This window comes from Esox lucius, chromosome 15 (assembly GCF_011004845.1).
Source record: "Esox lucius isolate fEsoLuc1 chromosome 15, fEsoLuc1.pri, whole genome shotgun sequence".
Lineage (NCBI taxonomy): Eukaryota > Metazoa > Chordata > Actinopteri > Esociformes > Esocidae > Esox > Esox lucius.
This window is the reverse complement of record NC_047583.1, coordinates 21,682,209-21,698,602: the sequence shown is the minus strand read 5'-3', so window position 1 is coordinate 21,698,602 and position 16,394 is coordinate 21,682,209. Positions and strand designations below refer to the sequence as shown.

Below are 16,394 nucleotides of genomic sequence, written 5' to 3'. Positions count from 1 at the left end.
TCACAAGTGAGCAAAAACACTTTAGAAGGAATCTGCATGTTTCCTCAGCGCTGATCTTGCCAAACTCTTTCACCCAGCTGGATAAATGGCTGCAACGTTATAAGACCTGTCAGTATGATATGAATTACATCCATACGTTTTTTTTCAAATTCCCGACAATGTTTAGTTTTCCTGTGACTCTAAATAGGGGATAGAGCCTAGAGACAAAACTAGCAAATCTAATTAGTTGTCACTTGAGACTAGTCACATGGGGTGACATGAAGTGCATATGAAAGGGAATTCCATGAATTAGAGTTTTGTAAATCTGACCAGTGACCAGTTCTTACACAAAAGAAAACAGTTCTTATACAAAACAGGCTCTGCAAGAGTCCCCCTGACAAGTATGCTTGAGGCATTTCTGGGACAAAAGCTCTCGTGTCAGTCAATTGGTGTATGTCTGTGTGTATGTGTGTGTGCAGCTGTGTAGGCTCCAGCTGCTGGTTCTGAACTCATCTGATGCAAAAGAATGAAATGTGAAGCTCTCATAGAGCAGACCTGAATCAGTGTAAAACTCCTTCGAGTGATAATGGAGGCTGTGGGAGTATTAAATTCTCTGTTCCCAGTCTTGTTGTGTCTTATGCGTCCATACATGCAACGTGCATGTGGTAGAGATGAGACCGAGACTTTGTTGTAAGTTGTAATAGGCCACAGCTCTCTGCTTATGCTTTACAAAGTGGGATTCATTTAGCCAAGCCAGCCGCGTAGGCCAGCACTGCTTAACCCAAAACCACGATAACCTCACTAGACGGCTTCAAACCAGGGCTCCACTAGCATGAGTACAAGGAGATGGAAAATAAAATGAGGCTTCGTCTCTTTTGACACACATTGAAATAGAATTTGGCATATTGCTCAAATAGAGGGACAAATTAAAACATGTTTGGGAACTAGGACGGTCTCTCTCTCTCTCTCTCTGCCCTCTCCTTCCCTATTTACTTTTCAAAAGGCTTCACAGTGTACTCCAGCCGGTTGGAGAGTGTGATTGGCTTTCTGTCTGCAGGTAAAGGATAGACATTGTGGCCAGTTGGTCCTTTGAGAAACAGGACAGATTTTAACCGGTTGTCCCTGTATCACAGTGTAAAGCCTGAATGATGGCTTGACAGAAAGACACCACTAACCAGTTCTGTAGAGCAAAACACTTGCCTATTAACATATGAACAGACATACAGTACAACGCACGCACGCACGCACAACCTGCAGCTGCAAAGTGCAAGGAAAGTATTTAAAATAACCAATGATATTTCGACCAAGGCATAACAACACGTTTACAGCTAGGCCTATATAACTTGTCCAAATGCAATGGCAAAATACAGTTTAATCAAGTTATATTTAGCTTTTCAGCAAAAGCCCTTACCCACTCCATAGGACATTTAATTCAACATACTGTTGTAATTTAGACTAATGCCTGGGCGGATAGAGTGGGGGTGAATGTGGGGCACAGTGCTTATTACACTACTCTAGTTACGCTAGACGTTTTTTATGGTGCTGTAAAACTACAAAAAGTACAACTTTTTCCATGAGTGATTCAGCAACAAAAGTTACATTAGTTTGTGATATAACTGTATGATATAACAAAACTAAGATATGTATTCAACAAACACATACATAAGCTACTTGCAAGATTCCTGCAGCCTATACTGTATCGTACTACTAGCAATTAGTATTACCTTGGATTACCAATCGATATGACAAATATTGCTTTTTTTGGGGCGCTGTAGCATACCATTCAAGTGTCAGTCTACATGTCTTTCTTGCTTCTGAATACTGATCTAGCGAATATGCACAGTAAAAACGACAATGTAAGGCATAGAGCTTATTCAGGTTACACTTTTCATCGAAAAGTTTAAATAAATCTAATAATGGGTGTGCTAGGGCTCGTGCTCTCCCAGTGCTGCCCAATCCAAGCCTAATCCCATGCGTAGCAACATTTGACAACACAACAGCAGAAATCTCAAGTACTGAGACCTCCAAATGATCATAACCTACTAAATCCCATATCCAATCACATGGACAGGTAGTAGACAAACTTTATTGAGCGATAACTCAGTAAAATAGAAAATGTACCAACCTTGCATTAAGAGGTCGAACTCGAATCGCGACTTTTACGTTTGCCATGATTTCTTACTTCGTATAGGTAAGGCAGTGACATGAACTCTCTTTATTCATTTTATTCACCCGTAAAAACGGGAAAATGCGCATTCCCCGTCCATCATTCAAGCCATCTCTCCCGGTAAAGAGCCCGCTTCTTCCTGACCGTACACACACACAATTTGGACATAGAACAATACGAAACTTCCTGTAGCCTGCCTGGCCTGGAGTCCGTGTAGACCGAGCGAGGCGGAGCACAGAGCAAATGATGCTCGGATTGACAATAAGGCATGATGCCATCAGTGATTTCGGCAATTCAAGAAAACACTTGTACTTATACCTATAGACAGGGATAACATAACATCTTCATCAGAGTTAAATAACAAGAATTGAAAAGCCTATAAAAAACTCTTCCTTTTATTTTTGTTGCCTGAAATACGGAATTCTATATTTCAATGTTGAAAGGCATCATCCAAACAGCACACAATCAGTACTGTAAGTCCAACATGAACTAAAGGTTTTATCACAAATGCAAAGAGCATCCATGAACACAGAATTACCAGGGCCAGTCAGAGGCCATGAATTCTCAGCACGGTGAAACAGGCTGTGAAGGGAGTTAAAACAGTTGAGTCAAATACAAATAAATAGAACCACATCATCAGAAAAGTTGTGCAAGAGTAAAATGATTCCTCTGCACAAACCCAAATCAACAACTTCAACTCCCAAATCACCCTTTTCAGAATACGGACATAGTATTTATTTTAAAACTTTTTTGACTGTCTACTAGGTGGATTTAAAGGATTGGGTATTATTTGTGCATTTTCAGTCAATTTTTTTTTATTGGTCCATCAGTTATGCCATTATTCCTTTATTAATACTGCACCCCTCACTTTCAGTCAGAAAGTAAAGTCAACATCCATGACAAACCCTGACTGGCGGCTCCGCCCGTCCTGGGCAGCAGGGCTTTCTGGTTAACATTCCCACCTCATTTCAGAACCATACAGGCAGCCACATAACAGGGATTGAATGGCAGACGGCCCGGGGAAGTGTTTCACACCTCTGGAGCCTGGAATGTCAACATGGTCTGGACAGAGAACAGCAGTTCAGATACACCTCGTATTGTCTTATGTCCACTCAACAGACTGGCTATTGTTGACCAAGAGATAAGAGTTGTTCTGCCTTTCAGTAGTCAGTTGGCTCCCTCTACAGGTTGGTGTGAGACCTGCAGCATGTCCATGCATTTCTGCAGTGCAGGCAAGGAGGTGGATCTGGTAAAGGTACATTGCTGAATTCTTTCCATGAACTCCAACGGCCAAGGTAACTGGGACAGCTTCTCCCAGTGACGGACCACTTCCTCCATTCCCAAAATCCCTCTCTCTACCAGCTGTGTGACCAGAAAAAGGTAATTGTTCCACTGCAAAGACAGACAAAGAAAATGGATTAATGAGATTTGTTTAATGCTGTTTGACAAACACAATGGTAATAATCTGCTTTTATCCTGATACCGTAAAAAGCCAATAACAGGTCATAGAAGTACGAACCTCTGAGTTGCTGGCTCCCAGGATGCCAGTCAGTGTGATCTCAGTGAAGAGCAGGTGGAGAGGCGGTGCAGACACAAACGGTTTCCCCCACAATACCACCAGCTGCTCCAGCAGGGATTGGACAGTGGACTGCACAGCACCTGACCCGGGAGACTGTGGCCTACTGCACTGCTTTACAGAACACAGAGGAAGCTCCCCTGACACTGGAATCACAGATTCAGATGTTTTTCATTCAAGAGAAAAGTAGTAGCTAAATGCTCAGTTAAACACCACCTCTTTCAAAATTTGAAAGTCAGACCTGGGGAGGTTTAAATGGCTTTGATAAGGAAATGCCCTGGTCAGATAATACTATAGTATCTAGGGGGAGTTAGCCGGATCAGTGTTTTCTAGCTGACCAGGATTTGTTTTTGTGAAGTAAGCTTTAGGGTTCAGTAAGAAATTGCACCTTGTGTCGCCAACTATACTGATATTTCTTTGTTATTGTCGGGACGTATTCTGGTATGATGGTGCGTGGACCAGTTATACAGTTGAATGAGGTTGTTTCTACTTATAGCCCAAAGTTGGCCTTCAAGTCTCCTACCAGACTGGTTTTTACTGATCTCCTAGCCAACGCTAGTTGTCTTACCTAGTTTGCAGGCTAGCAGGACAGTGCAGCATATTAACATCTGTTCAGGCTTCGGGAAGGAGAACTGAGGAGGAGAGAGTGATTATCAATAAAAGATTTGTAGCTTCCAAGACAACACAATGTGTTACACAACTCATCCCGAAAAATGTAAAGGAACTGTAACATGCAACATCTCCCAAGACTCTACGGAGTTACAGTTCATTCGTATAAGATCATCAGTCAACTGAAATTGATTTACAGATTTCATATGACAGATGATACAGCTAGGCATTGTTATGGAAATATGATGGAATTACCATCACAGCATTTGTTGGTCCCCTTAAAAAAAAAATCCAGTGCGTCCTAAACATCAGGTACACAGGCCACGGAAGACCTTCAGCTTCCTGTAGTGTACAGATCTTGCCCCGTGAGGCTGACGCCACGAGGGGACGGTGGCGGGTGAATGGCCCACCGGATCTCGTCACGGTAAGGACGAGGAAACGCCACTGTTCATGTCGTCGTCCGTCACTTATGCCTGCCAGTGTCATAACCTCACCGCCACCGTGGGGCACAATCTTGGCATCAGCAGACTGTTCGCCCACACGATACCATACATGCCATCTGCCCGGCACAGATGAACTCTGATGCATCCTTGAAGAACACATTACTCCAGCGTGCTAGTGGCCAATGAAGGTGGAGGAGCGTGCCTGAGTTTGACAGTTTGTGAAGAAAGGCTTCAAACAACTGCAAACCTACAGTCTTTAAAGCTGTCTGGTTGGCTGGGGTCTGATGATCCCGCAGGTAAAGAAGCCGGATGATTAATTCCAGTGATATCTTGAAAACACGCGGTCTGAGGTTGTGAGGCCGGTTGGACATACTGAAAAATTCGCTGATGGAAGAAAAATGTTCACTCAATTTATTTGGCAACCGCCGTGGTGGACATTCCTGCAGTTATCATGCTAACTGCACTCTCCCTTAAACTTGAGACATCTGTGGCATAATGGTATGTAACAGAACTGTACATTTTACCGTCCAATAGAGTGGCTTTTTATTGTGCCCAGCACTGATTAATGATCATGCTGTTTAATCCGCTTTTTAAACATGCCTCAGCGGATCTGATGGATGTATTCTCCTATCAAAGGAGAAATGCTCACTAACAGGGTGCAATCAGATTTGTGCACAACATTTGAGAGGAACCGGCTTTGTGTGTAAGGAACACTTCTTTGATCTTTTATTTCAGCTCATGACACATGGGACCAACACTTCGCATTTCAGGTTTATGTTCTGTTCAGTTCAGTTCAAGTTTATTGTGAGTGTAAGTCAAATCTGTGAGCTCGTGTCCATATGTATGAGTTATACAGAAGTGACTAGTCAGACAACGTACCTTTCTGCATCGGAGTGTCTCCTCTACTCGGTCTAGGAGAGCCTTTAACTGCAGAACAGTCAGCACATCCTCTTCTGACCTGGGGCCAACTGCAATACTCAACACCTCCTGATGGGGACACAGTCACTTTACACCATCACCTTCCTCATCATGTTCCTCTGTTATATCATAAATTAGACATTTGTCATCACCACCACGACAGAGCTGAAGCTACATTTATGAAACTGATAGCTGAACCTCAATCACCATTCAAGCTTAATTAATTAATTAGCACTGATAAGAACAGAACCCTGTCCAAGCGGATCGTACCTTAATCTCCACCAGGACAACAGACGGCAGAGGGGCGGAGTGGGGGCAGTCAGGAGGGCAGGACGTTATAGCCTCCTTGGTCTTGGTCCGTGGCCGCTCCGGGGTTCCTGCCCCTGTCCCGGGTCCAACCCCCGCCCCTCCCACATCCCCGGTCTCGGTGGGAGAAGTCTTCTTCACGCGGTCAAACATGGTCTTCCATTCTCGCTTGACCAGGGCTGTGATGTTAGAGGACAGCCAGCTGCAGGCCTTCTCAGTGGCCAGACGCGTGGTGATGTTCTCGGACGTGGTGAGAACCTGGGGGCAGAAAGGGCACGTTAACATTGCAAACACTGACCGGTTTCAGACCAAAAAAAGTGAGAAGAGCACCGCTGACCGCAGGGGACGTCTCGTTAGGAAGAAGAACTCGTATGGCTTCGGGACCTTTCTCGCTACAGAACCTGAGAACACACAAGGATGCAGTCAAAACCGCAGCGGATTTCATCGGCAAGCTCCGTCAAACCAAGTAGACAGGAGGAAGGAGTTGTGGTTACCTGGTGGCTCTCTCCAGAGACTGCTGGGCCCGGTCACAGAGCTGGGCACAGATGGAGTCGCTGAGTTTGGGAGGGGTGGTCCCCGGTGATATTAACCCCTCCCTGAGCAACTTCTCTCCGCCACGGACCAGCTCACACACCAACGTGGCCCTGCGGCGCACACACACACTCCATTTTGAGCTCCATTGCTAACACTACCATCATATTTCATTATTTGGCTACATCTATGTCGGCCTCGAGACTGTCAGGTTCTTCGGTCTCGGCGGATGATCATCCTCACCACATCATGCTGTCATGTTTTACTGGGGCGATGGGAGATGAGTGGCGTCAGCCTCATCCCAAAAAAGAATCTTTCGCAACATCTTCCACATGCCTTATGGCAACTATCCAAACAGGATTTCATTTCATGACTTTCCAAAAATGCAAAACAGAGAACAGAACATACTTGATGTGTTTGACACAGTTGGATCCCACTCTTTCAGCTACGAACTCCACAGTGCGCTTGAGAGACGGGGGCTGGTTGTGAAAAAAGGCCTGCTCTAAGTCCTCCTTCACAGAGCAAAGAAAAAAAAAGTCAGTGCGGTCCTAGATGTCCCGTTTCCTGTTTCTTTGTGTTAAGTATGTCGTGTGTCTTTGTGGGTGTCGTAATCGGTGGCCCACCTAGGCACCTACACTTCGGAGCGTACCTGCAGTTTGTGCTGTGACCTGGTGGGAACCCCTCTGTGCTCGGCAGAGGTCGGGGTGATTTTACGGATGAGACCGCCACCCCTGGCAGAACTACCAGCCACAAAGGCAACGAGGAGCTTCCGGAACTCACCTGATCAATACAAAGAAGAGAACAACCGGGTCTAACTGCTGCAGAAAAGGTAACGAACACAGAAAATGAATAACTATGTCTATTACTATAAATGACAAATGTCTTTTAATCCCTCATCTATGTTGGCTCTTGGTAGATGTGACCTGCTGTCCTGCAGTAAGAGGGAGATGGATTGTGTTGCCAATAAGGCCAAGGCTACTTATAATAAGGAGCATTCCTTGTAGTGATATTACCAGACTATGTGCAACTGCCGCATTAAGGTCTCCATTTTGGTGGGCAAAACATTACACCCATAAAACCAGTTGATTATTCTGAACGAATGGAGCTCCTCCAATGTACCACATTGTCAGGCAAGTTTGAAATGACCTCTGAGGTTGCTAGCTCCATACATAGACAGCTGGGTTTATATGGAAACTGACTGAAATAACTGAAATAACCAAAAGCGTTACACCACTGTACTCTCATCTGTGCAACACACATGACCAATTTGTTGACCAGTGTTGTGGAAATCCCCATAGCTTCACCACCATGGAGGCTAAAAACCACAATTTGCTTTAGGGGCCTGATCCAAGAAAGGACTAGCCTGAGTGCCAAGGCATCCCTGGCCAGCCTCCTGAACCCATATGGTGCAGAGACAATTTGCATTGCATTTGGCAGGTCTCCCGAGCACAGTCGGTATGCTGCGACCAGGTAATGAACCCAGGTCACAACGGCGCAACTGCAACCTGCTTCACACCAGGGAGTCCAGACTAACTGTATTCCTATAGATGTACCCACCAAGAAAAGGACAGCAGGTGTAGAGGAGCTGCTGGTCCACCAAGACGAGACCGTCCTGAAACGAAACACCTTTGAATGGTCCGGAGGACTGAAGCATTGAAACGGAACTGATGAGATGTATTCAATTTGACTCACCAGTCCCTGGGCGTTTCTCGGGCTCTCCTCCAGCTCTGCATCAAGACTGAAATCACTGGAAAAGAACAGCTCCTCTGGAATTACAGGGATCTGGAAAAGCCAACCCAGAACAGCCACCAAGAGCATCTGGTTGAGGTAACACACCTCTCCTCCTCTAGACAGCGCCATCCTCCTACCACACACACACACACACACACACACACACACACACACACACACACACACGGTCAGAACACCAGAGAGAGATCCACAGTGGGAGACGGGTGCAGGAGATAAGACTTAAAGGGAGATTACTGTTAACATGAAAAGAAAGGACCATGTTAAAAATAAAAAAAAGGAAAGAAAGAGGGTTCGAGCGAGAGAGAGGGGAGGTATTTTAAGGTAAACCTATATAGGCTGAGCAGCAGTCCCAGAACATTCCGGTAACAGAGAAGGAAGGGCCCAGTGTAATCCAGCATGGATAGAAACTCCACCAGCCAGGGCACAGTCAGGACAGTACGCCTCCTGATGACACTGCTACGCAGCACCGCACACACATCTAGAACAGAGGAACTCTGGGGGACGGAGAAGAATACCAGTCAAGAAGACCCAATGGGGTTGAAAACCAGACTAACCTACTTCACATATAACAGCGTTCATCTTCTGTGGCTGGATGAAGGTGGACCATCTATGACTTCATTACAAACAATATGCTTTTCAATATTCACAGGTTCAGTCAGGTTTGCCATAGTCTACTTTGAGAAGGGTTTCCAAGACCACCACTGTTCCAACCTCCTTGCCATCCTCTCGGTCAAAAACAGGTCACTGGCGCCACAGTACCTTGGAGCGGAGTGCCACGTTAGCCTCCTGAATCTCCCTGGAAGGCCTCTCAGACGTCTGGTAGGGCAGGAAGGAGACGTAACCCAGGAACTTAGCCAGGAGACGAGCTAACAACAGGACAGAGGAGAAACGCTGCTTCTCATTCTGAGGAGGAGACACAGAGGGATGAAGAGAGGCGGGACAAAAAGACAGAGGAGATATGGGAATGTAAAAGAGCTAAAGACTAAAACAAAAGCAGGGTCACGACGTCTTCAAACACAACCACGTCAGGCCAGTCCGGGCGCTCACAGAAGCTGACCTGTTGTTCCATGTCTCCCTCCTCCTCCACCTCCCCCTCTTGAGTGGAGTGCACAGGAGCCAGGATGGACACCTCGTCCAGCTGCAGGAGCTGCTGACACAGTCGGTCTTTCAGGTGCTGGTTCAGCTGGCAGCTAGGATGCAAAGTTACGGCGGATATTCAGTCAAATGCCAAATCAGGCAACTTCCCCATTGGGGGGGGGGGGGGGGGGGTCGGGACATGTGCGTGACACGTGAAACTGAAAAATCAACTCACCAGCTTGCGGCCCTTAGGAAGTCCCGGAAGAACTCCTGGTGTCCGGGAAAGGAAGGCGGAGGACAGGGTCCCAGAATGCCTTGGGGCTGGATAAAACGCTCCTCTAGACGCTTCAGACGCCCCAGGCTGTCTGCTCCCAGCATGTCAATCAGATCAGCGTCAGGGGCGTCACCAAGGGAGCCCAGAGCATGGGGACCTTTACACATCTATAGGGGGACAATTCAAGTGTGTTCGAGAGAGAGAAAGGGTGTGCATATGTGTTTGTATATAACTGTACCGTCAGAATATCATACCTGCATGAGCTGCTTGAGGAAGAGTCTGGCGAAGTGGGAGTGGTTTCCAGCGGAGTTCAGTTGACTCACCATACCTCTGAGAGGAAACACAGTAAGGACAAACGCATGAAAACGAGACTTAGACTTATAAAAAGGCATCAAAGAGTTGATTGGGACTTTTCCCCGACAGTCTTAAGGCTGTGACCCACTATTCGACATATCCTCTAAGTCTAGGAGCAGGCTTAAACAGCCAGCACTTAAAACAATAAAGAGGCCTGATCCCTAAAATGATCGTAAAAGACAGAGGGTAGGGCTGGAGAAATGTAAGAACACTGAAAATCAGAGAGACGCAACATGTGGATGCAAGCATTGACAACTCATGATATAGAAATTATATCAAAATGATGTTATATGTTGGAGTTGTCATGGGGTATGATAAACTAGCCAGCAGCAGAGCAACATCCATCCCAATTCTGATTTGCCTCTGAAGCTAAGCAGGGTTGGTAAGGGTTGGACCCTGGATGGGAGACCAGATGATGCTGGAAGTGTTGTTGTTGCTCCAGGGTGGTGACAGGGACACTGTCCTGACCTTTTGGTCACTAAAGATCCTAAACATTTGGAAGTTTAGGAGGGTGTTACATTGCCTGGCTACATTGCCAATCTGGCCCTAATTTCACAGCCAGCTAATTCTCCCCAACTTCCAATCCCCTTGTTCATCCACTCAGACCCTACAAAAAAAATAAGTGTGAAACTACTATAGGGAACTAAATGTATGTAATGAATAATGTATACAAGTTGCTCTGGAGAAAACCGTCACCTAAATAACTAAAATGTAATTGTAAAATGTTGAACTAAGGCACACTCACAAGGCCCATTCTATTCAATAATTTAAAAGTCCATAACTGGATGAAGTAACTGCTGACTTTCCCTTTTAACGTCATTCTGTTATGACTTGTACCTGACCCTGCCACCCAGAACAGCTTCAAACTCCCATCCTGGTTCCTTGTGGAAGTCCAACCACTCTCGCAGCACCTCGTAGAAAATGTCCCTCTGCTTCTTGAAGGTGTGGAAAGCCTTGTCACTACTGAAGTTAGAGCGGTTGTCAGTGGCCGGCTGGAAAGGGACAGAATGGATGATGGTGTCTACAGACGCAGATACCTAGAACGGATGACAAATGTTCGGCTCAGTTAGATTTCAATTCAGTAATCAAGAACATTTGAATTGCTGTTAACTACACTTACTGAAGTCAACAGGGCTTAATATTGCTTGTCATATAGTGATAATGCTGGTTTCTCTACCTTGGCTGTGCTGGAGGTCTGGGCCAAGGCCAGTCGCTCCCTCAGAGATGGAGAAAAAGAGCTCACTCTCTCGTTCTCAGCCAGCAGACGCAGGGTGTCTTTGTCCAGGTGAGACACCAACCTAAGAGAAGATGACATTATTATGGAGCCATACTATAAAAAAAAGCGGCTCAAAATCATTTGACAGAAGGCACAGTACAAAGTAAAACTTAGGAACGTACTCAAACTGATTGTCCAGCACCCGGACAGAGAAGTAAACACAGTTGTGCACCTTGTTGAGGTAGCCCCTTTCCAGGATATCTGTGTGGATCAAATACAAAACTTCAGCAAAGTTCTGTTTTAACCAATTAATTATTCCTTAAACTGACTGGAGATATTAAGAATTCAACACAATACTAGTGCTAATTAGTGATATATACATACTCTACCAGTCAAATGGGAATTTCTTTCGTTTTACTATTTTCCACATTGTAGAATAATAATTAAGACATCAAAACCATAAAATAACAGATGTGAAATAACAGACAGCTCAAACTACATTTCATATTGTAGATTCTTCCAAATTGCCACCCTTTGCCTTGATGACAGCTTTGCAAACTCTGGGCATGTAACCATTTGGTTGGGAAAAGGCCAAAAGGTTTATAAGGCTGTTTAAAAAGGGAAAACGGAACCATAGGTTACAATTTCTCTTGGCTCAGACTTGTCTGAGGGTGATGGACCATATAACATGACATAGGGAAAGTAATGGAGGGGACACTTCATTTAAGGTTTCTGATCTCCATCTAAAGATGCTCTACAGTCTTACCTACAGTCTTGAAAAAACATCCCGTTGATAAGCAACGGCTTGCTAACGTTGTAGTCAGGGTTAGAATACAGGTTAAGGTAAGGGATATGGTTAGGAAATTAGATCATTTAAATGTTACTAATGTCTGTGTGTATTTCGTAAAGCATCTACAGATGGATTATTGGGATTCTCAGTGTTGAAATTAACAAATGGTGAAATTATCTTTTAAAGTGCCTGTAATCTCAATCTCTAACTCCCAGTAATGTTACCATATGTCAGTTAATAATCACATACCAAGATATGAACACCAACAACTGCCAATAACTATAGGAACACGTTGATTCTTTTTCAGCTCAATTGCTGCTTCAGAAAGTGCCCTTCATCCTCAGTATTATGCATAACACACATGACAAATGTTAAAAGAATTCATGCCATGTTACGATGAAGCTGCATAAAGATACAGTACAGTCTGTTGAGATAGATGTCAGCAGAATGTGCAGCATGATGCACTTAGAGGTTATTTTCTGTTGAAGAACTCTCCACCTCTAACCTGACTTGGCCACACTTAGGTCCTCGTCCTCTGGAACGGCGGGTGTTCTAGATGTCAGCAGTTGCAGAACGAAGAACAGCTCCAGGAACACATTTGGAACTAGGTTCTCTGGTAGAGACAAATGTTTTCGCTTTACAGTTCATTCATTTAAAAGACCCCCTCCTCCAGCATGATTAACAGAAACTAGGATTACGTTGCCTACCTGAAGGCCACAACAATAGATTGTTCAAGTGACAGCTTGGGGATTTGCACAAATGACCTTTCTGGACCAACCCTCTAACCAGTAAGCTATCTTTTGTCCACCACGCAAACCCAAAATCAGAAGAATCTTCAACATGCAGTGACAGTTAATCAAAAAATGGTATACATAAGAAAAGCTAATTTCCTAAAGAATAAAAAGCTATATATTTATTCTAGTAGTTTTTAATGACAATAATGATGAACGGACATTTATAAATCAATGTAAATTGTACTAAGTGTCTATTGTTATGGTAGCTATCTCCCCCTAGAGGTCATGTACCAGAGATGCAGGCGCAGTAGAGATCAGCCAGAAGATCCAGTTCAGATGTCAAGGTGACCTTAGAAGGGTCAGGACACAAGCCCTGGGTGTCAGGAGTCAATTTGGAGCCTGACCCAGGCCGGAACCCGGCCTTGGTAGGGGTACAGGGGTCCAGGGAGGATGGCAAAGGGGAGCACATCTGATTGGCTCGTTTATACCTGTAAGAAAGAAGATTGAAAATAGCCGTGACATAAAACCAAGTCATTACTGTTCAACATTTAAAAAAAAATAGCTAAACAAAAAACATTGTGGTTTCGGCACAAAATGCAAATTGCAGTAATTAGAAAATATTGATCGCATTTTTTGTACTTCCCCACTCCACCCTCTATAAAAACACAACCAGTCCTAGAAGTAAAATACTGTAAATATGAAGACTGGGTATAAGACTTTCGAAACAGAGTTGTTATAATGGTAACTGGCCCTCCTACTTCTCTTTTTTTAGCAGTTCCCTCTCCTCCTGCAGACTGGGAGGGGGGCTACCAACATTCAGGTTCTGGGCTGTTGGGATGCCCCCTTCCAGGCCTCCACTGAGTGCTTCTGGGACTGGGGGAGGGCTGGAGGGCTTGGAGCTGAACGGGGTGGAAGTGAAACATGTCTTAGGTCCGGAGTGAGGCCGCTCTGCACTGACTGGGGTTGGGTTGATCCTACGAGACGGTTTGGCCTGTTGTCTAATGTGGAGAGAGAAGAGAGAGAACAGTATGATAAAACAACACTAATGAAGATGCATCCACCTAGAAAATGACTGGCAACCTTGATTTATAATAGACAAATCGTTTTTCATAGGAAACACTGCTTTTCAAACTATAATATTTTTTTCTTAAAACGAGTGGCGGCCTAAAGAATTCTAATTAATAATTACAAATAATTCAGCATTACGTGTATATAGGTACATCTAAAGGAACTACTGTGGATTAAAAAAATTTATGAAAGTGGGTAAATCAGGCAATGGGTACCAAAAAATAGTTCAACACCAGTGGAAATGGTATGCCAGATAGAAGACAAATGCATCTTACCCCCACGCACAACAAGGAAGATGGTTAGAAAGTCAAAGATGGCCCACAAGTCGCAGCTGGTAAGTTACAGTAGTTGGTTGTATCTTGGTGACCAAGTCTCTAAATCTACCAAACCAATACCACCTCTATACCGAATAGGCTATTTTTAGAGGTTGATAACAAAATAGGCTTTTTTGAGAGCAACCAACAAAGAAGTTGACTTGAGTTTGCAATAAGGCATTAACACTTGAATTAGAGTGTTATGATCAGATTAAAATAGAACTCTTGGGCCACCCACCAGTGGTGGGGGAGTTGGTGAGAAACACAAGAAAATAACCTCTTCTCAACCGTAAAATACAGTGGCGAAGGAAACTGATATTTGGCTGCAAGTGGATCTTCAAACAAGACAATGACCCAGAGATCATTCTCCCGCTAGAAGGCTGATTCCCTTTAATCTATAATAAGATAACACGTAAATCCCGTTCGGAAATTAAACTACACCGTACATATGCGGTAACATTCACCTAGCCTCTTTTGCTCATTGCCAATACTTTTTGAGGTGCAAATTATTCAGCATGTCGTGATCAATTCAAGGGTCCGACATTTCATTTAGTTTTCTAAATCAGAACTCACAGTGGTGATGCGCGCGCCGCCTGCATCGGTGGAAAGTCATCCAGGTTGTTGAAGTTGAGCTGCACTGGAGGTGGAGAACGACCCACTGGCGGTGACACAGCTGGTTCAGCCGTCTTATTAGCTCCTCCCCCCCTTCCTTTCCTCCAACCAACCTCGACTCTCGCCGGCCCCGCCTCCTCAGTCTGGAACCCACCACGGCTTCCGCCCTGCCTCCCCTGCACTGCCATGCCCGTCCTTTTGCGGCCACGCGACTGCTGATGGACCCCCGAGCTGGGACTTTGGTGATGCTGCTGAAGATCTGGAGGGGACAGCATGAAGTCCCCTAAACTGGCCCGCTGGGCGGAGCGGCGCTCTGAGGGACTGGCTCTGAAGGTGGAGGCTGGGACAGGGCTCCTTACTAAGCTGGAAAAAGAACTACTCTCATTTGGACTGGCACCATGAAAACAGAGAGATTCAGACTGAGTTTGGGAAGTATCTAACTCAGCCCCGGGGGAAAGGGATGGAGTGGGGGAGAATAGCTGGACTCGGCTGGCGGCACGAGACCCAGTCCCAGGTCCGGTAGATCTGCAGCCCACTCTGCGCTCACTGGAGAAACCGGGCAGGGAAGCCCCGGGGCGGCTAGGGGTTTTGGCAGGTGTGGCAGGGCCATGAGTAAGGGCGGAGCTGCTCTGCTCTCTTAAGAAGTTTAACAGGTAAGGAACAAACTCCTGTCGTTCAATCTTCAGTGGTTTACACCAGGTCAAACTGTCACTGTCCTGCTGAGCAGATGTCAGTATGAAGAATAAATGAGAACATGCATGTTTATGTAAACAAGTATTTAAGTTATTAGGGTAGTAAACATCTCAAGAACGTCCAGGTACTTTACGTTAGAGATGTTTAATGAAGCATTGACATAAACTAAGTACTGTAAGCTAACTGGGCATGACAATATTTTCGGAAAATAAATAGCTAGCTAGCTTTACTAGTAAGGTCATTTTCAGTATTCCGACGTTGGTAGGAAGCTTGCAATTTGTCAATTGAGTACTGTAACGTTAGCTAGCTAACAAGTAATCCCTGACCGAAATAGTTAGCAAGCTAACTAGCCAAGTTTCCAGGCAAGTGTGCTGAAAACGTTTTGTTTACATCTGTTCTACGATGACATTTTGTAGCGCATGCAATAATATTGCAACCATACACCACAATATGGGTTTGCATGATTTGTCACTTACTTGACCGTGTTTTAACCATTCTACGGCCTTGTTAGCCTCCACTTTCTTCAGTAGCAGCGATTCCAAAAGAGCCGCCATTCTGATCTGAGCAGTCGCTGCCTGGTTGAGCCTCTGTCTTTGAGTTTAGGGGTGGACCAGAACTGCACCAGGCGCGCGAAAGCTGCTACTGCGTTGCTGCGCGCTTCTAAAGATGGACGGGGGCGAGCTCTCAATAGTAGAGTGCCTCCGGAGTCTCCACATTTTGTTTTATTATACTTATGTAAAGATATATTAAATATATTTTCCATCAATCTACACAAAATACCCAATAATGACATAGCGAGTTTTTATTTCATTTATCTGGGCCAACTCACTTGAAAACGAAAGCTGAAGTATCTCATTTTAAGTTTTTAAACGGTTTACCATGACACTCCAGTTTGGAGTCTGATGAATCCTATGTCATTTGATCATCCTTGAAAAGTTGGGTTCCACCTGTGGCAATTTATTGGACCGGATTTAAAAAGAC

General features: G+C 44.9%; 2 protein-coding genes across 4 annotated transcripts in view; both read right to left on the bottom strand.

The window, feature by feature from the left end:
- The window catches only part of stard9 (StAR-related lipid transfer (START) domain containing 9), a 39,839-nt gene extending 37,350 nt beyond the window's left edge, over positions 1-2,489 (bottom strand). For both annotated transcript variants that reach the window (XM_010897277.4, XM_020054152.3), the window contains exon 1: positions 2,105-2,489. In XM_010897277.4, coding sequence (XP_010895579.3) covers positions 2,105-2,151 — 47 coding nt within the window. In that variant the 5' untranslated portion in view covers positions 2,152-2,489. The remainder of the gene's footprint in view (positions 1-2,104) is intronic.
- A 36-nt stretch (positions 2,490-2,525) lies between these two features.
- cdan1 (codanin 1) lies at positions 2,526-16,105 on the bottom strand. 2 transcript variants are annotated; one of them, XM_010897278.4, is made up of 24 exons: positions 15,890-16,105; positions 14,682-15,439; positions 13,485-13,724; positions 13,018-13,214; positions 12,498-12,605; positions 11,385-11,463; positions 11,164-11,284; positions 10,824-11,023; positions 9,887-9,962; positions 9,594-9,799; positions 9,339-9,471; positions 9,041-9,184; positions 8,609-8,775; positions 8,222-8,393; positions 8,087-8,141; positions 7,179-7,309; positions 6,938-7,041; positions 6,493-6,642; positions 6,336-6,399; positions 5,963-6,256; positions 5,654-5,761; positions 4,291-4,354; positions 3,666-3,868; positions 2,526-3,538 (listed from the first exon to the last, which is right to left on the bottom strand). In XM_010897278.4, exons 1-24 carry the CDS (start codon positions 15,965-15,967, stop codon positions 3,314-3,316), a joined length of 4,077 nt encoding a protein of 1,358 aa, XP_010895580.2. In that variant the 5' UTR covers positions 15,968-16,105; the 3' UTR covers positions 2,526-3,313. The 2 variants fall into 2 exon arrangements, with proteins under 2 accessions (XP_010895580.2, XP_010895581.2); XM_010897279.3 differs by having other exon boundaries at positions 14,682-15,436.
- Positions 16,106-16,394: the final 289 nt, after the last annotated feature.